Below are 25,334 nucleotides of genomic sequence, written 5' to 3'. Positions count from 1 at the left end.
CTTAGGCTGCTGGAGAGATTCCTGAGGAGGTCCAGCGAGGGGACACTGTCTGAGCGGGTAATGATGGGATGTTTGGAGCAGCCAAAGGGAGAGGGGGCCACCAAAGCTTTCCGCCACTGCAGGTGAAGGCAGAGACTGGAGACTGGCAAGGGGGTCTGGAGGACTTGTTAGATCTTAACACTCCGAGCCTGGGTGAGTTTGAAGGGGTGGGAGGTAAAGCCCTCTACAACCTCTGTGTTAAGGTGAGGAACATTAGGAGCCTAACAGGAGTAAAGGCACATCAGTGGCAGGGGGTATGTGGGGAGGAGAGTATGGTGGGTTTTAGATGGAGGGGGCTCTACAAACCCCCAGCACCAAAGAGGTCAGGGGACCTCCAGTGGAGGGTTCTACATGGAGCCCTGGCCACTAACAGCTGGCTGGCACGGTTTGAACCGGGAGTTGGGCAGGAGTGTCCTTTCTGTAAAATGAAGAAACAGTGCACCATGTGTTTTCTGTGTGCACCAGGTTAATTCCATTAATGTCTCTGTTGGAATGTCTGTGTGAGAGGTTGGGGGTGGTCTTTACTGTTGGGGTGTTCATAATGGGATACAGTTATTCAACTAAGGAGAAGGCCAAATGTGTTTGTTGAATTTTCTGTTTGCTCAGGCGAAGTTGTCTATTTGGCTAACAAGGAGGAACAGGGTCAAAGGTGGGGGGATAACAGACCCTTTACTATTGTTTAATGGGATGGTCTCTGCGCGCCTTAGGGTTGAGTTTGAGTTCTATAAAATGATAAAAAGTGTGGAGATGTTTCAGGAGATATGGTGTGTTGGGGGGGCTGTCTGTATAGCTGGGGAAGATGTTTTGGATATACGGTTATAGGAGTGGGTATTGTTTTGAGTATTGTGATGTTGGTGTATGGAATCACAGGATGTATTTTTGGTTTTATTTTTAAGGGGGGGGGGGGGGGGGGGGTGTTGGGTGGTGAGTTTTAAATGAAATGAGAATGGTTCAATAAAGAAGACAAAAAGTCAAAAGTCTCTCTCTCTCTCTCTCTCTCTCTCTCTCTCTCTCTCTCTCTCTCTCTCTCTCTCTCTCTCTCTCTCTCTCTCTCTCTCTCTCTCTCTCTCTCTCTGCTTTCTCTCTTTGTGCCATCTACATCAGTGACAGTACAACAGTATGAGGAGAAAGCTGCTAACACCATCTTGTGGAGTAGAACTTGTTCACTTTGCTTTTTAAATGTGTATGGTCATATTTGCTCCGGTAAGTTGTTGTTTCTTTCATATTTGGACTGTGGCTAATTGATTTTCATTAGTAAGTACATTCTTGGTTTAAACACTATAATAAAGCATTACAATTATCCAGTTATGAAGTATGGATGTGCTCTATGGTAGGCTAGTGATAGATCTGTTTTTAAAATCATTTTTTTTTTCATTTTCAATTTAGTTTGTAAGGAATAGTATTATGTTTAGTGGGTAGAATGTTATCAAACGTTGTTTCCAGTGGAGTCTTTTGGTGTGTGTGTGCCTGTGTGTGTGTGGCATGTACAGTATTCCAACAGGTTGAGTCCCTCTATGGGGCTCTGCCCACCCTCTAACCCCACAGTAGGTGACCCTCTGTTTACAGTCAGCCCATTTCTAAATTATTCAGTTGTTTTCATAATGCTGTTTCCAAGGAAATCAATCCCAAACCTTTATCATCAGTCTGCTTAATAGATATGGTGCCAGGATTAGGGGCTCGGTTAATACGCAGCGCTGAAGTTCAGCGTTATAGCGCAATTAAAATTGAAAGGTAATTTTCGATTGAGCCAACATATCCAGTGTTTACCGTAAATGCAGTTTTCCGCTAACATTGCCTTTAAATGTCAATCACTCTACAACGCATATCTTCAGTGCTATGGATTAAATTGACGCTAGCTTTCATCTATCATCTCTCTCTCTAATGTGTCATTAATAATCTGAATAATTTAGAAATCATCCTTATCCATTTGAATATTAATGAGTTAATGACCAAGGGGTTTGCAGACAACAGACAGATCAAGCCTTCTATAAATCCATCCAATCACTGACTTTTAGTTATAGCCACACATACTTAATTAGATGTGGTCTCCTGGCTGTATGTTATCCCTTTAAGGAACTCTCTCTGTCTATGTCTCTGTCTTGCTCTCTCTCTGTCTCTGTTTCTGTCTTGCTCTCTCTCTTTATCCCAGCCACTGTCAATCTCTCTCTTTCTAAAAGATAAACAAACCCACACAAAGAAACACAACAAACATAACATTTCATCAGAGAGATGAGTTGTGTCGTCTTTCTAAATTATGGTAAAGGCTAAAGATTATGGATAATTACTTGGTGTGTGTGTCCATGCGCGTGCGTGGGAGTGCTAGGTCTTGATTAGAATTGACCAATGCTTCAATCCTTTCACAGGCATCAAAGGTCGATAACAAAAAGAGATTAGTGCCAGTAGCCTACAGTATCTGACTGCCTGCCATGCTCACAGACGGTTCCTGATGAAATATATATAACACGTATAACATGCTGACATCAGTCTCCCGGCCACTGACAGAAATTATAGACACATGATCCCGTTGAATGATGTGCATGCCTCATAGACTCCCAATAGATGTATACAGAGATACAACATGCATTCACCTGTTTGCATTCATCAACAGCAGTTGAAGCTCTGACAAACGCAGAGTGACTGTTGCTTAATAAACCTAAGTGATTCTGGAAAGAGCAGGTTTTCTTTTCTTTAAGGATCGATCAACAGCTCCAAGTTGGCAAAAGCTAAAGACAACCAACTGTTTCCACCATATACTGTATCCACACCATATACCATGTTACACATGAAAAGTTCCCTAATTACTTTCACAGAGTCAGCCTTTGTCAGGATGTTGATGTTCCTCCGTGGCCCATTAATTCCAGCTGCTAGTCTAGCAGCTCTGTAGAAGACCAGACAGGAGAGGTGTGACAAGGACCAACTATGTGTGCATTCCAACTGGTACCCTATTCCCTATGTAGTGCACTACTTTTTTTACCAGGCCCAGGGTTCTGGTCAAAAGTTGTTCACTATGTAGGGAATAGGGTGCCATTTTGGGACACAGCCTATGTCTAGAATGCTCAATGGGTAGGAGTCTAATGAGGTATTTTCTTTTTCCCAGATTTTTGCCGTCTGTGCATTTGCAACATGTGGAGGGTACTCTGGTCACCTGCGGGTTAGAGTGGAATGTCTAGACAAGAGCCAGAGCAACCTCAGCATCACCATAAACTTTGCCTATCCCTTCAGGTAATACATGCTGACATTTTTACTAGTCTGACTATTATACTTTTACCCATTTTATTGTGGTTCATGGTCAACATTCTCCAAAATATGAATTCAGCAGAATTTACATTGAAGTACACTACAGTCATGTGTAAACTGGAGCAGAAGGCTCATGCCATTGTCACATGTACTTTCACAATCATGGGTATGTCATGTTGAGAGACAAGTCACACTTACCTAGATTAACATGGTGACCACACTGCTCGTGTCACGTGTGCAAGCGTTGCAAAATAACATACATGTTATTCCATCATTGCACCCACACTGCTCAAGCGTGTCAACGAGCATCTGCTTATCCAGAACTTGGTTCTATTTGCGACGCTTGTGTCATGCTGGTATAAAGGATTTTGGAGACAGGCGCAGGAATACACAATAGTTTTTTTTATTAATACACCCAAAACAAACACGTATACAAAAACACTGGGCTGTACCCAAACAAAAGAGCGAGGGTAAACCTCATTGAATGACACGGGACTATACCAGTAATACACTATATACACACACACATATACATATATATATATATATACACATATACATACATACATATACATATATATACACATATATGTATGTATGTATGTATATATATGTATATATATATATATGTATATACACACACACACACACACACACACACATACACACATATATATATATATATATATATTGCTAAAAAAATTAAGGGAACACTAAAATAACACATCCTAGATCTGAATGAATGAAATAATCTTATTAAATACTTTTTTCTTTACATAGTTGAATGTGCTGACAACAAAATCACACAAAAATAATCAATGGAAATCCAGTTTATCAACCCATGGAGTTCTGGATTTAGAGTCACACTCAAAATTAAAGTGGAGACCACACTACAGGCTGATCCAACTTTGATGTAATGTCCTTAAAACAAGTCAAAATGAGGCTCAGTAGTGTGTGTGGCCTCCACGTGCATGTATGACCTCCCTACAACGCCTGGGCCAACTCCTGGACAGTCTGTGGTGCAACGTGGCGTTGGTGGATGGAGCTAGACATGATGTCCCAGATGTGCTCAATTGGATTCAGGTCTGGGGAACGGGCGGGCCAGTCCATAGCATCAATGCCTTCCTCTTGCAGGAACTGCTGACACACTCCAGCCACATGAGGTCTAGCATTGTCTTGCATTAGGAGGAACCCAGGGCCAACCGCACCAGCATATGGTCTCACAAGGGGTCTGAGGATCTCATCTCGGTACCTAATGGCAGTCAGGCTACCTCTGGCGAGCACATGGAGGGCTGTGCGGCCCCCCAAAGAAATGCCACCCCACACCATGACTGACCCACCGCCAAAACGGTCATGCTGGAGGATGTTGCAGGCAGTGGTGAATTTGCCAATCTTGGTGTTCTCTGGCAAATGCCAAACGTCCTGCACGGTGTTGGGCTGTAAGCACAACCCCCACCTGTGGACGTCGGGCCCTCATACCACCCTCATGTAGTCTGTTTCTGACCGTTTGCACATTTGTGGCCTGCTGGAGGTCATTTTGCAGGGCTCTGGCAGTGCTCCTCCTGCTCCTCCTTGCACAAAGGCGGAGGTAGCGGTCCTGCTGCTGGGTTGTTGCCCTCCTACGGCCTCCTCCACGTCTCCTGATGTACTGGCCTGTCTCCTGGTAGCGCCTCCATGCTCTGGACACTACGCTGACAGACACAGCAAACCTTCTTGCCACAGCTCGCCTTCTCGCCATCCTGGATGAGCTGCACTACCTGAGCCACTTGTGTGGGTTGTAGACTCCGTCTCATGCTACCACTAGAGTGAAAGCACCGCCAGCATTCAAAATTGACCAAAACATCAGCCAGGAAACATAAGAACTGAGAAGTGGTCTGTGGTCACCACCTGCCGAACCACTCCTTTATTGGGGGTGTCTTGCTAATTGCCTATAATTTCCACCTGTTGTCTATTCCATTTGCACAACAGCATGTGAAATCTATTGTCAATCAGTGTTGCTTCCTAAGTGGACAGTTTGATTTCACAGAAGTGTGATTGACTTGGAGTTACATTGTGTTGTTTAAGTGTTCCCTTTATTTTTTTTAAGCAGTGTATATAGCTAACAGCTGCACCAACGCATATGTACTCACACCACCAACGGACATGGGAACAATAACCGACAAAGACAGAGGGAACAGAGGGCACATATATAACATACTAATCAGGGGAAATGGGAACCAGGTGTGTGTAATCAGACAAGACAGTCCGGGGTTGATGATAATGAATCCCGTTCAGTGAAGCCTAGAAAGCTGGTGACGTAGACCTCCGAAACTGGTGAACAGAATGAGCATCAGTACTGGGGGGATCCGTGACAGCTTGACACAATGCAAGTCCCGCCTCTCCCATCTCCTCATTGGTTTTTAGGAGCATATACCTACGTGGGTGTTTGAAAGATGAACTGAGGTCAACACACCAGTCCAGTTGGTAGTGGTAATCCACCTTACAATTGGTTGCCAACCACCATGTCAAGTCCAAAGAAGAAGAAGACGCCTGAAGGAGGAGAGATTACTAGAAGCAAACTTTTACCCTTTTATGTGTGGATTAATCGTCCCGGGATATACTGTAGGCATACTGTAGCCTACCCATACTGTGCATTTCAGGATAAATAACGACCCAATGTTTATATCCCAAAGCAAATTAGCTAGCAACAGCAAGCTATCTAGCTAAATTACCATTAATGTTTAATGCTTTTCGATCTGTCCCCAAATGAATATAGTTGGTTCAGAGTTTGCTTTGATATTTCAAAGCAAGAGCGCTTCCGGCTTCGTTATCATTGAATCTATGGTGCATGTGGTAATATAGCTTTGATGAGACAATGACAGTGTTGTCTGCCTGTGAATGTGTTTTGAAAAATAGTGTGGTGGCTGAGTTATATTTTCCATCTATAAAAGATGGAAGAAAGAGAACAGCATTGAGTTGATGAAATATGGAGCTGTCAGACAGACTGTGGTGTCAGAGTCTTTGTCTGATCCCCAGAAATGATTCATGTTTCCACATTCAGTATCTCATGTGTATCTATCTACAGTACCTGCTCCCTTGAAAACCCTAAACCTTTTCAACTCCTGGGGCCTCATTTATCAACCGTGCATACATTTCTTAATAAATTATGGTATATGTGCAGATTCTAGGATTTGTGTAACAATTTTTTGGGATTTATCAAACTGTCGTTCGCAACATTATACGCACGTTTTCATTGATAAATCAGAGCCATAGTATATTTAGGTTCTCATGAACAAGCTCTAAAACCCCACCTTTTATGGTAACCAAAATTCCTAATTTGCTGTATGATTTGGGAAATGTTGGAATTGGGCCATTTCAGATTTAGGCCTATATAATGTAAGTGTACATAGGCTATACATGCTGGTATGCAACTTCCTTACCAATGGCAAATGCATTGATTTTATCATTAGGCTTACTCTTTAATGTTCATATTATCCAACTATTATCATAATTCCTGTGTGTCAAACACCTCCATTTTCCCCAAAATAGCAAAATAAGCATGCAATACAATTCTTCAACCATTTGAAGTTGTGCGTACGCATGGTACAGTACATGGAGATACGCACACTTCTCCGTTAAAACTGGCGCATGCAAGTTTAGTCTTTTTTTATGTGCATGTACCTTTCATAAATTAGTCCCTTAGAGATTGGTGGAGAGATGTATAATTGAGACTCCTGAGCATCATGCAGTTATTCTGAAGGATACATACAGTTGAAGTCGGAAGTTCACATACACCTTAGCCAAATACATTTAAACTCATTTTTTCACAATTCCTGACATTAAATCCAAGTAAAAATTCCCTGTTTTAGGTCAGTTAGGATCACCACTTTATTTTAAGAATGTGAAATGTCAGAATAATAGTAGAGAAAATTATTTATTTCAGCTTTTATTTCTTTCATCACATTCCCAGTGGGTCAGAAGTTTACATACACTCAATTAGTATCTGGGTCAAATGTTTCGGGTATCCTTCCACAAGCTTCCCACAATAAGTTGGGTGAATTGTGGCCGATTACTCCTGACAGAGCTGGTGTAACTGAGTCAGGTTTGTAGGCCTCCTTGCTCGCACACACTTTTTCAGTTCTGCCCACAAATTTTCTATGGGATTGAGGTCAGGGCTTTGTGAAGGCCGCTCCAATACCTTGACTTTGTTGTCCTTAAACCATTTTGCCACAACTTTGGAAGTATGCTTGGGGTCATTGTCCATTTGGAAGACCCATTTGCGAACAAGCTTTAACTTCCTGACTGATGTCTAGAGATGTTGCTTCAGTATATCCACATAATTTCCCCTCCTCATGATGCCATCTATTTTGTGAAGGGCACCAGTCCCTCCTGCAGCAAAGCACCCCCACAACATGATGCTGCCACCCCCGTGCTTCACGGTTGGGATGGTGTTCTTCGGCTTGCAAGCCTCCCCCTTTTTCCTCCAAACATAACGATGGTCGTTATGGCCAAACAGTTCTATTTTTGTTTCATCAGACCAGAGGACATTTCTCCAAAAAGTACGATCTTTGTCCAAATGTGCAGTTGCAAACCGTAGTCTGGCTTTTATATGGCGGTCTTGGAGCAGTGGCTTCTTCCTTGCTGAGCGACCTTTCAGGTTATGTCGATATAGGACTCGTTTTACTGTGGATATAGATACTTTTGTACCTGTTTCCTCCAACATCTTCATAAGTTCCTTTGCTGTTGTTCTGGGATTGATTTGCACTTTTCGCACCAAAGTAAGTTCATCTCTAGGAGACAGAACACGTCTCCTTCCTGAGCGGTATGACGGCTGCGTGGTCCCATGGTGTTTATACTTCTGTACTATTGTTTGTACAGATGAACATGGTACCTTCAGGTGTTTGTAAATTGCTCCCAAGGATGAACCAGACTTGTGGAGTTCTACAATTTATTTTCTGAGGTCTTGGCTGATTTATTTAGATTTTCCCATGATGTCAAGCAAAGAGGCACTGAGTTTGAGGTAGGCCTTGAAATACATCCACAGATACACCTCCAACTGACTCAAATTATGTCAATTAGCCTATCCGAAGCTTCTAAAGCCATGACATCATTTTCTGGAATTTTCCAAGCTGTTTAAAGGCACAGTCAACTTAGTGTATGTAAACTTCTGACCCACTGGAATTGTGATACAGTGAATTATAAGTGAAATAATCTGTCTGTTAACAATTTTTTGAAAAATGACTTGTGTCATGCACCTAGGTAGATGTCCTAACCAACGTGCCAAAACTATAGTTTGTTAACAAGAAATGTGTGGAGTGGTTGAAAAATGAGTTTTAATGACTCCAACCTAAGTGTATGTAAACTTCCAACTTTAACTGTATGCCCCAATCTCCTTAGATGCGTCTTCTCTCTCCCCCTCTCCCCCTTTCTCTTCTCTTCTCCCTCCCTCCCCCTCACAAAGCCTGTCAGATCAGGTCAGATGCCATTGGTAATGGAATGATTTCCCCCCCAATGTCGTAACATCTTTGTTGTTGTAATATCACAAACGGATGTGTCAGTTTCACTGCTCTGGATTCATGCTTGAAAGGTTTAAATTGCCTACACTGTGGTCAGAGCCTTGCATTACTCAATAAAAGTCTCTGTGACCATGTCCTTGTTCCTGTCATCTGATAGGTTACAGCAGGTCCATTTCAAGCCCACGCTGTGTGAGGGGAACAGACAGGAGACCATCTTCATGGTAGGAGACTACTCCTCCTCAGCTCAGTTCTTTGTGACCGTGGCAGTTGTTGCCTTCCTCTACTCCCTGCTGGCCACCGTGGTGTACATCTACTACCAGAATAAGTACCGCGAGGGTAATAGAGGACCACTGGTGGTGAGTTGATTTACTTACCAAGAGCTGCCTTTGATTCATTCATGCCATGGGATTTGTATAATTTGCGTGTGTATTAACTGAGAGACAATACATTTAATAATTTCCAGGACTGTAGTTTAGCATGTAAAGAAATGTGATTCAAGATTATTACCTATAAAAGGTGTGGTACATTATTTCATTCTTTAAATAGCAGTTAGCTGTACTTTTGTGTTAGTCCTGATGTTACTCCTGCTGTTACTCCTGCTGGTACTCCTGATGTTGCTACTGCTGTTACTCCTGCTGTTACTCCTTATCAGAACTCAGGATAAGACCCAGATGCAGACAGCTAGAGTCACAGATGTTTATTGACCCAAACAGGGGGCAGGCAAAAGACAGGTCAAAGGCAGGCAGATATCCGTAATCCAGGGCAGAGTCAATAAGGTACAGAACAGCAGGCAGGCTCAGGGTCAAAACAGGAGAAAAAGGGCTGTGAGACATAGGTTTAATCACAGACATGAAAAGTGTGATGTATACGGAGGGTACGGGGCAACAGAAGAAGAACAGCAGAGTGGCTAAGGATTTTGGAGATGGGGAAAGGGCCGATAAAGCGGGGGAAGTTTGAGGGACTCCACGAGTGGACAGCCATACACTCTGCCGAGGTCCGGTGGCGGTCCGCTTGTCGTCAATACCTGGAGGTGGTCTTGAGAAAAGTCGACCGGGCTCTCTTCCAGATACGGCGACAGTGGAGGACAAACATCTGGGCCGAGGGTATGCCAACCTCTTCCTCTTGTTCTGGGAAGAGCAGGGGCTGATACCCCAGGGAACACTCAAAAGGCGAGAGCCCAGTGGCAGAGCACGGGAGGGTGCTGAGGGCGTATTCAACCCACACGAGTTGCTGCCTCCAGGTGGCGGAGACAAGGTAGCGAAGAATCGTCTCCAGGTCTTGATTGGCTCGTCAGACTGAGCCCGAAGGACAGGCTGGCTACCAACCCAATGAGCGTGCAGAACACCTTCCAGAACCGGGACGAGAACTGAGGACCCCGGTCGGAGACCATGTGCACTGGGAGTCCATGGATCTGGAAGACGTGCTGCACCATGAGCTGGGCCATCTCTTTAGCAGAGGGTAGCTTGGGGAGAGGAATGAAGTGGGTGGCTTTGGAAAACCGGTCCACTATTGTCAGGATGGCGGTGTTGCCATCAAACAGGGTAAGACCCGTGACAAAGTCCAGTGATATGTGAGACCAGGGACAGTGAGGGACATGCAGTGGTTGAAGGAGACCAGCCAGAGCTTGCAGAGGAGTCTTGTTCTGTGCACAGACCGTGCAGGCAGTGACAAACGCGGAGACATCCCGGACTATGGTAGGCCACCAAAAGCATTGTTGCACAAAGGCCAGGGTCTGACGGGAGCGGACAGCATCAGGTACAAACATCCACTTATCTGTGCCCCCCCGAGGTTCGGCTGGGAACGCTGTGCCTCACAGATCTGCTTCCCTATTTCCCAGCTGAGTGCCGTCGCCAGACACAAGGTGGGAAGGATGGTCTTGGGGTCTGAGAGTGTAGCCACGGGGCTATAGCGGTGTGACAGCGCATCCGGCTTGATATTCTTGGATCTTGGTCGGTGTTAAACCGGGTGAAAAGCAGGGCCCACCTAGCTTGCCTGGAATTGAGACGCTTGGCTGTGCGGAGATATTCCAGGTTCTTGTCTGTTGAAACGTTGGATATCAGATTATTTAATTATTGCATCTGAGCTCCTAGAGTGTGAGCTCCTAGAGTGCGCTCCTTTTCTTTTTCAAGTGTTCTACTCTGCTAGCCAGCACCTCGCCTAAACAGGTGTGCGTTTCTTTCGCCTCCAGATTACCATGTGAACGGAACCTTGGGAGATGTAAGTGCAGACAAGGGGAAAGCCAGGGTGCTGTAACCCCGGATAAAGCGGCGATAGAAGGAATTCTCATTTCTCTGCTTTCACAAAAAGCTGGTTCTCCAGGAGGCGCTGGAGGACCTGTCAGATGTGGAGCACGTGTTATTGGGCTGAGTGGGAGAAAACGAGGATATCATCGAGGTAGACTAAAACGACCGGTTCAAATGTCGTGGAGAATGTCAATAACCAGGGCCTGGAACTTGCCTGGAATTGAGACGCTTGGCTGTGCGGAGATATTCCAGGTTCTTGTCTGTTGAAACGTTAGATATCAGCTTATTTAATTATTGCATCTGAGCTCCTAGAGTGTGAGCTCCTAGAGTGCGCTCCTTTCCTTTTTCAAGTGTTCTACTCTGCTAGCCAGCACCTCGCCTAAACAGGTGTGCGTTTCTTTCGCCTCCAGATTACCATGTGAACGGAACCTTGGGAGATGTAAGTGCAGACAAGGGGAAAGCCAGGGTGCTGTAACCCCGGATAAAGCGGCGATAGAAGGAATTCTCATTTCTCTGCTTTCACAAAAAGCTGGTTCTCCAGGAGGCGCTGGAGGACCTGTCAGATTTGGAGCACGTGTTATTGGGCTGAGTGGGAGAAAACGAGGATATCATCGAGGTAGACTAAAATGAACCGGTTCAACATGTCGTGGAGAACGTCAATAACCAGGGCCTGGAACACAGCAGGGGCATTGGTAAGTCCAAATTGCATGACGAGGTATTCGTAGTGGCCACTGGCCATGTTGAAGGCAGTCTTCCACTTGTCCCCTTCCCTTACCCGCACCAGATGGTAGGCGTTCCGCAGGTCCAACTTGGAGAAATCTGTGTAGGTCCTCGATGTAGATCTCCATTGCCTTGGTCTCCAGACCCGAAGAAGAGTACAGTCGTCCCCGGGGCGGTGTAGTGCCTGGAAGAAGGTCGATCCCGCAGTCATAGGGTCAGTGCGGAGGAAGTGAAGTGACCCAGGCCTTACTGAAAACCTCCTGGAAGACCTGGGACTTCGCGAGAATGGCGGAGAGGTCCGAGCAACTTCCGAGCCCACATGAAGACGTCCTGGGGCAGGCTGTGCTGACTTCAGACAATGGGCGTGGCTCCAGCCCATAATGGCACCAGCAGTCCAGTCTATGAGGGGATTGTGTCACTGGAGCGAAGAGAGTCCCAATACCACGGGAACCTGAGGAGACTTAATCAGCATGAATTGAATTGCCTCGCTATGGTTGCCTGACACTTGTAGGTTGATGGGAGTGGTATTGTGAGTGACCCGGCATATAGAGCGGCCGTCCAGCACTCTAACGTCCATGGGAATGGAGAGGGGCTGAGTGGGGATGCCCAGCTCAGTTGCCAGGGTACATCCAAATACTCTTATCTGCCCCAGAGTCGATGGGTACCCGGAGAGATTTGGACTGGTTCCCCCACAGCAGGATGGCATGGAAAGGGGTGCGAGTAAGGGGAGAGGAAAAGTTCTCAGTATGGCCCACCAGAGTACTCGCCCCTTCTTGATGAGCCTGGGTTTTTAATGGGCAGTTAGCTAAGAAATGTCCCGTAGCTCTGCAATATAGACAGCTCTGTGTGTGGAGTCGGAGTAAGCGCTCAGCAGGAGTCAATCTATTCCTGCCCAGGTGCATGGACTCCGAAGTAAACGAGTCGGCAGCCCTTGGTGATTCTTGAGAGAACTCGGATGACGTTGGGTTCACTCGGACACGTAGACCTCGGGGGTCTCCGGGATTCCTCAGAGGCAAGGTGGGAATCGAGGGTGAGCGAGCGCGACAGGGCACAGACTCCCTCTCCTTCCCACATTCTAGAAGCCGCCCATCAATCCGGATGGTCGCGGCTATGAGGGAATCAAGGAGCATGGGCAGCTCCCAGTCTGTGAGCACATCTTGGGTTCCAGGCACTCTCAGCCGCCAACGTGCAAAAATCCACTGCGTAGTCTGCTGCATTGTGGGAGTCTTGACGTAGCTGGAGCAGCTTACAAGTAGCCTCTCTCCCGGACAACGGAGAATCAAACACCTTCCAAACGTCTGCCACGAACTCCTCCAGACTGAGGCAGATGGCGGACTGTTGCTACCACACCGCTATAGCCCAAATGAGCGTGCCACTGCCAGACCCCCACAGCAACTCGCCCAAGCCTTCCCCATTTCCCCTTCTCCCAAATCCAGTCAGCTGATGTTCTGAAAGAGCTGCAAATCTGGACCCCTACAAATCAGCCGGGCTAGACAATCTGGACCCTTTCTTTCTAAAATTATCTGCCGAAAATTGTTGCAACCCCTATTACCAGCCTGTTCAACCTCTCTTTCGTGTTGTCTGAGACTCCCAAAGATTGGAAAGCAGCTGCGGTCATCCCCCTCTTCAAAGGGGGGGACACTCTTGACCCAAACTGCTACAGACCTATATGTATCCTACCCTGCCTTTCTAAAGCCTTCGAAAGCCAAGTCAACAAACAGATTACCGACCATTTCGGATCCCACCGCACCTTCTTCGCTATGCAATCTGGTTTCAGAGCTGGTCATGGGTGCACCTCAGCCACGCTCAAGGTACTAAACGATATCTTAACCGCCATCGATAAGAAACAATACTGTGCAGCCGTATTCATTGACCTGGCCAAGGCTTTCGACTCTCTCAATCACCACATCCTCATCGGCAGACTCAATAGCCTTGGTTTTTCAAATGATTGCCTCGCCTGGTTCACCAACTACTTATCCAATAGAGTTCAGTGTGTCAAATCGGAGGGCCTGTTGTCCGGGCCTCTGGCAGTCTCTATGGGGGTGCCACAGGGTTCAATTCTTGGGCCGACTCTTTTCTCTGTATACATAAATGATGTCGCTCTTGCTGCTGGTGAGTCTCTGATCCACCTCTACGCAGACAACACCATTCTGTATACTTCTGGCCCTTCTTTGGATATTGTGTTAACTACCCTCCAGACAAGCTTCAATGCCATACAACTCTCCTTCCGTGGCCTCCAACTGCTCTTAAATACAAGTAAAACTAAATGCATGCTCTTCAACCGATCGCTGCTTGCACCTGCCCGCCCGTCCAGCATCACTACTCTGGACGGTTCTGACTTAGAATATGTGGACACCTACTAATACCTAGGTGTCTGGCTAGATTGTAAACTCTCCTTCCAGACTCACATTAAGCATCTCCAATCCAAAGTTAAATCTAGAATTGGCTTCCTATTTTGCAACAAATCATCTTTCACTCATGCTGCCAAGCATACCCTCGTTAAACTGACCATCCTACCGATCCTCGACTTCGGCGATGTCATTTACAAAATAGCCTCCAATACCCTACTCAATAAATTGGATGCAGTCTATCACAGTGCCATCCGTTTTGTCACCGAAGCTCCATATACTACCCACCACTGTGACCTGTACGCTCTCGTTGGCTGGCCCTAGCTTCATACTCGTTGCCAAACCCACTGGCTCCAGGTCATCTATAATAGCCCATCTATAATTTAGCCCAAACAACTACCTCTTCCCCTACTGTATATATTTATTTATTTTGCTCCTTTGCACCCCATTATTTATATTTCTACTTTGCACTTTCTTCCACTGCAAATCTACCATTCCAGTGTTTTACTTGCTATATTGTAATTACTTCTCCACCATGGCCTTTTTTGCCTTTACCTCCCTTATCTCACCTCATTTGCTCACTTTGTATATAGACTTATTTTTCTACTATATTATTGACTGTATGTTTTTTTTACTCCATGTGTAACTCTGTGTTGTTGTATGTGTCAAACTGCTTGCTTTATCTTGGCCAGGTCACAATTGTAAATGAGAACTTGTTCTCAACATGCCTACCTGGTTAAATAAAGGTGAAATAAAAAACAAAATAAAAATAGCGCTCCAAAGGAGGTAAGCGGGGTTCTCGGGACACTAGTGTAGGCTGGGAGATTACTGGTGTGACCCGATGCCCAGTAGGGAATCCACGGAATTGCTCCAGCAATGTATTGAACGCCTGGTAATGGTGTTCTGCCAGGGTTTGGAGTCCCTCCATAAGACATTGCACTAACTCTTTGTGTCTTCCAATGGTGGCTCCTTACAGGGAGAGCACTCTGGAGCTGGTCTGAGTCTGCTGGGTCAGTCATGGCCAGTTCGTACTATCAGAACTCAGGATAAGACCCAGATGCAGACAGCTAGAGTCACAGATGTTTATAGACCCAAACAGGGGGCTGGCAAAATACAGGTCAAAGGCAGGCAGAAGACCGTAATCCAGGGCAAAGTCAATAAGGTACAGACCAGCAGGCAGGCTCGGGGTCAGGACAGGCAGAGGTTCGTAAATTTTTCAGAGTCAGGCAGGTACAGAACGGCAGGCAGGCTCGGGGTCAGGGCAGGCAGAATGGTCAGAACCGGGGAAACTAGGAAACAGAACTTGAGAAAGCAGGGAGACGTTGCTCCTCATGTTACTCCACATGTTACTCCTGCTTTTTTATCCCATATCCCTTTAAATCTCATTTATAACTTCCCCCTATCCTCTTCCTCAACTCTCACAATCTCATTACATCTGATAATAACCTCCTCCATCTCTCCCTCCTAACCAGGACTTTGTAGTGACTGTGCTCTTCGCCTTCATGTGGTTGGTGAGCTCCTGTGCCTGGGCCAAAGCTCTGTCTGATGTGAAGTCAGCCACAGATCCCACCCAGGTCCTCCTGCTCATCTCCGCCTGCAGACGCCCAGCCAACCGGTGTTCAGCTTCCCACCACCCAGTCTGGTCTGAGCTCAACACGTCTGTGGTGAGCCATTGGATGCATCCATAATGGCATCCTATTCTCTATATAGTGCACTACTTTAGACCAGAACTCTATTGGCCCTAGTCAAAAGTGGTGCACTATATATGGTAAGGGTGTTCAGCTCTTACCCTATGAGGTCCAGAGCCTCCTGGTTTAACTGTTCTACCTGTTAATTAATTGCATCCACCTGGTGTCACAAGTCTAAATCAGTCCCTGATTAGAGGGGAACTATGATACAATGTACTGGAACTGGCTTCAAGGTCTAGAGTTGAGTTTGAGGGATATATGGAGTAGGGTCCATTTAGGACACAGCCCTTATACTGTATGTGAAACATGAATGCTGAACAATGTTAGCTCCATTGCCTTTTTTTAACCAGGTAGGCCAGTTGAGAACAAGTTCTCATTTACAACTGCGACCTGGCCAAGATAAAGCAAAGCAGTGCGTCCAAAACAACAACATTGAGTTACAAAGTGGATAAACAACCTCACGGTCAATAACACAATAGAAAATCTGTATACAGTGTGTGCAAATTAAGTAAGGAGGTAAGGCAATAAATAGGCCATAGTGGTGAAGTAATTACAATTTAGCAATTAACACTGGGGTGATAGATGTGCAGATGAGGATGTGCATGTATAAATACTGACATAAATACTGGTGTGCAAAAGAGCAGAACAAAAAAAAAAAAATATGTGGATGAGGTAGGTAGTTGGTTAGATGGGCTATTTACAGATGGGCTGTGTACAGCTGCAGCGATCGGTAAGCTCCTCTGACAGCCGATGCTTGAAGTTAGTGAGGGAGATTTACGTCTCCAACTTCAGTGATTTTTGCAATTCGTTCCACTCATTGGCAGCAGAGAACTGGAAGGAAAGGCGGCCGAAGTAGGTGTTGGCTTTGGGGATGACCAGTGAAATATACCTGCTGCAGCGTGTGCTACGGGTGGGTGTTGTTATGGTGACCAGTGAGCTGAGATAAGGCGGAGCTTTACCTAGCATAGACTTATAGATGACCTGGAGCCAGTGGGTTTTGCAACGAATACGTAGTGAGGACCAGCCAACGAGAGCATAGAGGTTGCAATGGTGGGTAGTATATATGGCTTTGGTGACAAAATGGATGGCACTGTGATAGACTGCATCCAATTTGCTGAGTAGAGTGTTGGAGGCTATTTTGTAAATTACATAGCCGAAGTCAAGGATTGGCAGGATAGTCAGTTTTGCGAGGGTATGTTTGGCAGCATGAGTGACGGAGGCTTTGTTGCGAAATAGGAAGAGGGGGTTACCGCTGCCGCTTTCCAATCTTTAGGAATCTCAGACAGGCGGATCATTTTAGGAAGAGAGGGTCCAGATTGTCTAGCCCAGCTGATTTGTAGGGATCCAGATTCTGCAGCTCTTTCAGGACTTCAGGTCTTCAGTTCCGACAGGTGGTGTTTAACGGTTATTGACATTTTACATCATGTGTGCACACCAACAAAAATTCTTAGCAACCATTTGTTACATTTTCTGATTCTAAATCTGTCATTTTTATGTTTAGACCCAAACTAAATACCCTCTTTCTATACCTCTATGCAGGCCTTTGGTTTTGTAAACTTTATCCTCTGGGCCGGCAACATCTGGTTTGTATTCAAAGAGACTGGCTGGTACAAGACTGGCCAAAGGTACCCGATGAGAAGCGCCTCTGAGAGACGGGCCAATGGGATGAGCCAACGACTCTGCAGCCAGAACAGTTTCGACCAATCAGGGGACAGCTTCTATCAACATCCATACAGGCAGGCTAGTTTTGACCTATCACGGGAGAGCTTTGGCCAGCAGCACTACAGCCAAGGCAGCTTCAACCAATCAATGGGCAGCTTACGCTTGCCGCAAACTAGTCTAGGACAGCCAATCATCATCAGTCAGGGGGATGTCACCCATAAAGGGCCTAATCCTATCATATTTGTCAATGATATTTAGATCACATTTCGTATACATTTTGCCCTCATCTACTTACCCTCACAAACTTGACTAGATCTGAAAATACTATTGTATATTGATACCTGACCATAAGTCATGTAGATTTTCCGATGTGAAGTTTGCGAGGGCCGGGGGTTGTAATTATCTAACGGGGTGGAATATAAGGTGGTATAGTAAAAAGGAAGTAAGGGATATTTAGCAAGTGAGTTATTAAGAGGAGATCGGAGTGAATTGGAGAATCTATCAGAAATCGAAATGGAGTGAGAGAAGATTGTCTGTGTGAATAGTGACTTTGCATTATATGTGGTGGCTGTTTTATGGAAGTGGTTTTCTTGGTGTGTTTAGTCTAGAACCTGGTGTGTTTTGTTTAGAACTTGGTGCATCGGTGCACATGGTGTTACCTGTGTTTCACTTGAGGTTCAATGATTCATGTTTTTATTTACAAATTGTTTTATGCTTCAGTAGGTTTGTGCTATTGAATTTAAAATTGCGGTGGGTACATTCGTTTGTGAACTGTATATTATATTAACTCTAATTATACAATCTGATTCTTCAACTGATGCAGTGTGCTTGATTGGTGGTTGGTGGCTGTGCTGTGTGTTGATAGTGTTATGTGGTGATGCTCCACAGTGAGTCGTTCCACACATTTTGTATACTTGTTGTCATTTCTCAATGGTTTTAAAGTGATGTTGATATTTCACAGGGATCTTAACAATACTGACATTGAAGATGCACAAATAAAAAATTACATTGGCATTATCCAAACGGTTTGCCTCTGTGTGAATACTGTTCAAAGCCTAATGAAACTAAAGTCAAACCAGTCTGTCTGTCTCTATACAACAACCTACTACAAGGGCAGTTTATGAACACACCTATGCAGAATGTCCTATTTAAATGTGGAAACTTAGATCTGACATTCTAAAGATATGGACACTTACTGCTGAACTCTAACTCTGAGCCCTGAGAAACATGTGGTTTCCATATGTTTGATACCATTCCAGTTATTCCATTCCAGCCATTACAATGATCCTGTCCTCCTATAGCTCCTCCAACCAGCCTCCACTGCTCTGAGCCCTGACTTTCCAAATATATGAACACTTACTGCTCGACTGTAACTCTGTGCTCTGAATACACGGTCTATCACACAGGTGAAAGGTGCTCTGAGATTCTGCTGTCCTATCACAGTGATCAGATCTACCTGAGAGCTGTTACCATGGCAATGCAGGTATGGTACAATAGGTGAGAGCTGTCATCCTCTTCTGCTTCAGAGGGAGTTGAGGTACTAGCCCCCCCTAGTCTGTAACAAGACAAATAAGATTCAGCACTGCCTCGTTTCCATGGCAATGTGGGATATTTGATACAGAACAGGGAAAGGAAAGAGAAAAGGAGGATATTAAATACAGAAGTAACAGAAGAAGGAGAAGGAGAAAAGATCAGAAAGCACATTGATAAGAGAGAAAAATAAAGTGTGTGAGTAGGTGTGAATGTCTAGTTTGTGTTGAGGGGAGTGCTAACTGCACCTGCCCTGTCCCCTAGATATTGTCATGCTTACAGTACCTTGTTTAGCTCTGTGGCTAGACTAGACAAGTGTGTAGAAAGGCTGTCAGATTAAAGGCTCATACAGGCACAGACACAAGGGCCCATGGGGGCCCCTCTCTCTGGCTCAGGGACTCCATTCTATCCCTTTGAACACAGGTATTTTAATGAGATCCAAGCCTGCTCACATCACAAAACATCGATTCTCTTTCTCTTTCTTCAATTCTGTCTCTTACTGAGGGTCATGCTAATAAATTATAGTACTGTATCTTGGCTGAGTATTCTAAATACATGCCTTTCATATACAGCAGCTAATGCATTGCAGCCAGTGCTGCATAATCAGATCTCTGCAATATCAGCAATCAAATGTTCTTCGAGAGCCCTAAAGATGTTGACATAATAAACACGTCTTAATCCAGATAAAGTCCTAATGGTGAAATCTAACACCTTCTGCAACAGCTTTCCATCATTTCAGTCCCTATAATTGAGCCCAAGTGGGAAACAAGCTTTGCTTTTATATATATATTTTTATCTCTGCATAATTGAATTCAGCAGGCTCCCAAGGAGCAAGCTAATGGAATGAGGAATTCAACTAAGACAAATACCATGACGAAATGCCAAACACTGAAATGGGCCTAACATCCCAGGATGACAGCTGGGATGTAAAATACATGAGAAGAGATGAGATAAGAAAAGAGCCGAACAGAACAGAAGAGAGCGGATGGACAGACATTATCCAATGGTAAGCCTGTTTAATAACGTGGCACGAGGGTTGTAATTAAGTTTCTGTGGGTTGCGTGGACTCTTCTGTGTGTGAGCAGCCATTAAATACAGTGTGGAGAGAGCGAGGCAGTGTTTCTCTGGTCATATGCCAAATGGAACCATATTCCCTGTGTAGTGCCCTTCTTTTGACCAGGGCCCATAGGACTCTGGTCAAAAGTAGTACACTATTGTATATGCAATCGGGTGCCATTTGAGATGCATACTTTGTGTGTTAGGCCGACCCTCCACAGAGATGTTAGCTAAACGGCAACAGCAGGTGTCCAGGCCACAGAAAGACACAAGGATGGAAATTGCAGTGTAGGTGCCCCACAGTATAACAATTAAGATCACCAGGAAATGAAGGGTTAGAATGCACATGCCAAGGCTGTGTGGAGGGCGGGAGATGTGGAAGGGGTTGGGAGAGATGGAGGGGTTCGGGGGTTGATGGGTTCAAACACTAGCCGTGTCCGAATACCCATACTTGTGCCCTAAATAGTAGGCCGTTTTGAGTATGTGAAAAAAATAAAGTTTAATAGTATGAAACGTTTCTAAAATCAACTATACACTTTTCGGCTTTGACAACAGCTGATAAATTAGATGTGGGGATGCGCTACCAAAATCAAACATTAGCGGGAAACAACGCAATCATTCATGACACATTCTCAGCATACAAAAATAGAGTATGTGAATTTGCAGAAATCACGTATGTTTTAAATGCCAGAATGTTACTCACTCACATACTCGCTCTTCATCTAGTAGAATTCGATGCACACTATTCCACAATGCATTGGAATAGATGGGCTGAGAGTGATAGGCCCTAGTTCTCTTCAAGTAGCCAAACAACAAAACTAGGCTACGTATTTGGGAGGAGACCAAATAGCGAAGTTTCTGTGGTGGTGTTCAAATGTAGGCTAAGTAGTTTTTGTTTTGCTTAAAATGATCACGAGTATCGTGTCATAGGCTACATCTTTGAAAACAAACGTTTAAAAATATATATTCTCATTGAAAAGTGTGTCTTGTTCTCTTGGCCTACGTTAAGCAAAATAGCCTACTAATTTGATTAGATTTTTTCTGAATATGTCGACACCGGGGACTCTGGATGTGGCTGCGTTGTTGATGTCGTTGTTAATCAGGCCTTTTGATTTGAACATATGGATTGTTTGTTTTGTAGGCTTGGCTTTCTGTAATTTATATTTATTTATGGATCAAGCTTAGTTCAAGCTTAGTTCCCATTGATCAGTACTTTAGTTTATTATGATATTGCCCAGCGGATCTGAGTTTGAGACGTACACGACTGTCCACGTTTCTCTGCCTTTCGATTTGAACATTATAAAATGTTTGGTGTGTGTGCTAGGCTGTTATATATGCTACATCACTTGGGTTTTACTAATAAATATGTTGAAATGGAACCAAATTAGGCTATATGTTTCTATCTTCGGTCCTTTTTAAATATTATAGATGGGCTACGGTATAGGTTGAATGTTATAGTCTGCCATAACCAGCCTGAGTAAGCCTATAACTCCATTCCTATTTGATTCAGAGTTTAAAACCTCTTACATCTACACGTTCCGCTAGCGGAACGTCTGCTCCAATATCCAATGATGGGCGGGGCGCGAAATTCAAACTCCTCTAAATCCGAAAACTTACACTTTTCAAACATATGACTATGTTACAGCTATTTAAAGACAAGACTCTCCTTTATCTAACCAAACTGTCCGATTTCAAAAAGGCTTTACAGCGAAAGCAAAACATTAGATTATGTCAGCAGAGTACCCAGCCAGGAATAATCACACAGCCATTTTTCAAGCTAGCATATCATGTCACATAAACCCAAACCATATCTAAATGCAGCACTAACCTTTGATGATCTTCATCAGATGACACACCTAGGACATTGTGTTATACAATACATGCATGTCTGTTCAATCAAGTTCATATTTATATCAAAAACCAGCTTTTTACATTAGCATGTGACGTTCAGAACTAGCATTCCCACCGAACACTTCCGGTGATTTTACTAAATTACTCACGATAAACGTTCACAAAAAGCATAACAATTATTTTAAGAATTATAGATACAGAACTCCTCTATGCACTCGATATGTCCGATTTTAAAATAGCTTTTCGGATGAAGCACATTTTGCAATAATGTAAGTACATAGCCCGGCGTTACAGGGCTAGCTATTTAGACACCCACCCAGTGTAGCCTTCACCAAAATCACATTTCCTATAAGAAAAATGTTCTTACCTTGCTTGTTCTTCATCAGAATACACTGCCAGGACTTCTACTTCAATAACAAATGTAGGTTTGGTCCCAAATAATCCATCGTTATATCCAAACAGCGACGTTTTGTTCGTGCGTTCTAGACACTATCCCAACGCTAAATCTCGGCCACGAGCATGACGCAAAATATGACAAAAAATTTCGAAATATTCCATTACCGTACTTCGAAGCATGTCAACCGCTGTTTAAAACCAATATTTATGCAATTTATCTCGTAGAGAAGCGATAATATTCCGACCGGGAATCTGCCTGTCTGTAAACTGAGGAAAAAACCAAAAGCCGGGGGCGGGGCGTGTCACGCGCCTAAGGCTTAGTCCATTGACTGACCACTCAGCATTTGCTCTCGTGTGCTTCAGCCAGGGCTTTGAATGACATCATTCCTGTTTTTCCCGGGCTGTGAGACTCCATTGTTGACGTGAGAAGTGTCACGTAAGAGCAGAGATCCTTTGTAAACGACAGAGATAATAAAGAAGGGCAAGAAATGTTCAGACAGGGTACTTCCTGAACAGAAGCATCTCAGGTTTTTGCCTGCCATAGGAGTTCTGTTATACTCACAGACACCATTCAAACAGTTTCAGAAACTTTGGAGTGTTTTCTCTCCAAAGCTAATAATTATATGCATATTCCAGTTTCTGGGCAGGACTAATAATCAGATTAAATCGGGTACGTTTTTTATCCAGCCGTGAAATTACTGCCCCCTAGATGTAACAGGTTAAAGAAATTAAACAAATTGGAAATGAGCTATTATCAGGCTGGTTAATGCGATGCATGTCTGTTGAATTTTGACAAATCCACCTGCACTCAGCCCCGCCCCACCTACTCAGCCAGCCAGGAGCCACTACTGCGTTGAAGCCGTGGAATATCGCATACTTTCTATAAAAAAGTACATGATAAATAGTATGCAACGATGATTACATTGTATGCAGTTTAAGTATGTATTATGCTAGTATGGGTATTCGGACACGGCCAGTGTCTCGATCATGACATAAGGGCTATTTTCAAAAAAGAAATATGGATTGTTTGAATACTGGATGCTGATTAGTTGATAGCAGGGTGTTATTCATGACAATCCTTGTTAAGAGTTTCATTTTAATTATCATTGTACATCCACTAGGGTTGGGATCAATAAATTCCAAATTATTTTAAATTCCAATTCAATTCTTTAATTACCTAATGAAGTGGAAAATGTATGTTGAATTAAATTAGATTTGTAAAAATCTTCAAGTTTTGGAATTGGAATTGAATTGGAATTAGACTGTTTGGACTTTTTTTAAATTTGAATTGAATTTGAATTTGAAAAACATTTAATCTTTGGAATTTAATTGGAATTCAATATTTGTACATTTCCCAGTTAATGGAATTGTTGCACATATTATCAAACATTTAATGTAGGATTTGATTTGAATCATTCCAACCTGTATTCCTATATTTCCTGTATAACTAGGCTGTCTGAATAGTGACATTGTCAGCCTGAAAGCCTGAGAGAATTGAATTTGAATTTGTGCAATTGTTGGGGATAATATTGAATTGAGAATTGAATTCTTGGAATTTAACTAAAATTGGAATTCAGAGGAATTTAATTCTCTAAATTGAAAGACTGACCTGTAATTTGAATTGTATTAAATTGAATTTTACAAGGAGAGAGAATTTAATTAAAATTGAATTTGTGGAATTGACCACAACCCGGGCATTAACTGTCCCACAGCCCAGCCAGGCAATTCATAAACGTAATCTCCTCTGGAAAAAGCATTATTTCCCCATGATTCTAGCCTAGCATTTAGTTTGCAACTGTGGGGGTTTGTCTGAATCTTGCTGCCTGCCTCTCCAACCTGAGCAACAATGTGTTTTTCTGTTGTTCTCCACAGTGCAATAGAGAATGAACGTGTCCAGTTGAGGCTGACAACTCCACTTGACTAGCAATTTCAGTATCTCAGAACTAATGGCTGGCTTTGCACAGACAATATTGTCTGGTGAAAGGATGAAATAACTAATTGCATTAAAATAACGTTTTTTAAGTAAACATGTTGTTAATCTTTTTTAAATATCTGGCAACCATTTCATAAAACCAATAAGGCACTCGAACTCAGGAACTAACAATAATCCCCGGGTACTCATGCCTTATTGCTTCAATCTCTCCTCCTCCAAAAGTGTGCACTTGTTCACTTCCCTTCACTAATTTGAAAGACAATGATTGGTATAATAAATATGGTGGGAACCAACTAGCCCATGCCTCCACCAATCCTATGCTTTTAGATTGATGGGAAGTAGTGAATGAGTGTACACTTCAGGAGCAAGGACATATTATTAGGATGCACCCAGGATTTCTATCGCTACAGTGTATTTCAGTATGGACATGCTTGAAAAGCCATGTTTTTACGGTAATTTACTAATTTACTCATCATCACAATGCATCACACATCTCTCAGCACGGCATATATATACAAAACACCGCCAAACACCATTATATTAGCTTAGATCTTGATTACATTATTATTTTTTTTTTAATGTATGGTCTTGAGACAGCCCCAAAGGCCTTATTTAAAATCCACAGTGTTACTCTGGAACCTGCAGGGGGAGCCAAACACCTTTAGAAGACTTTCAGAGACTACCTCTTCAGTGGCTTTTAAGATCCCCCAACCCTGACATCATTCCCACAACCTACATAGATGGTTCCTATCTTTAGCCAGCAGTGGGTGGAAGCCAACTTTCAAAAACGTGTGTTGCTTTCAAGATCCCTCATTCCTGACACATTTCCAACACAACAGTATCTAGGCTGGGTTTACCTGTAGCAGCCTGTAGGGGCGTAAGCCACCTCTCATAGACTTATACAAGTTGTAGATCTCCCTCTGAAGAAGTTGGCAGGCTGCCCGGCCTCCAGATCAGGCCTGTGATAAATATAGTTTATGGAAAGTTTAAAAAACAAAACAAATATTTGAATACAGATCTCCCCAAAAGACTACTTTTTAAAACTATTTGCATACAGATTTCAGAAGTGGCTACTTTTTCTAAACTATTTGAATTCAGATCTGAGAAAGCAACTACTTAAAAAATATATATTTACA

At 43.8% G+C, this 25,334-nt stretch overlaps 1 protein-coding gene across 1 annotated transcript; it reads left to right on the top strand.

Moving 5' to 3' along the window:
• The first annotated feature begins 1,149 nt into the window (after positions 1–1,149).
• Positions 1,150–18,455, top strand: LOC115207101 (synaptoporin). The gene is made up of 5 exons (XM_029774096.1): positions 1,150–1,242; positions 3,137–3,261; positions 8,929–9,127; positions 15,555–15,746; positions 17,310–18,455. Exons 1-5 carry the CDS (start codon positions 1,219–1,221, stop codon positions 17,688–17,690), a joined length of 921 nt encoding a protein of 306 aa, XP_029629956.1. The 5' UTR covers positions 1,150–1,218; the 3' UTR covers positions 17,691–18,455.
• The last annotated feature ends 6,879 nt before the right edge of the window (positions 18,456–25,334 follow it).

The sequence above is a fragment of the Salmo trutta genome, chromosome 14 (genome assembly GCF_901001165.1).
Source record: "Salmo trutta chromosome 14, fSalTru1.1, whole genome shotgun sequence".
Taxonomy (NCBI): Eukaryota; Metazoa; Chordata; class Actinopteri; order Salmoniformes; family Salmonidae; genus Salmo; species Salmo trutta.
The sequence above is the reverse complement of the archived record's forward strand: the minus strand, read 5'-3'. Positions and strand labels throughout refer to the sequence as shown.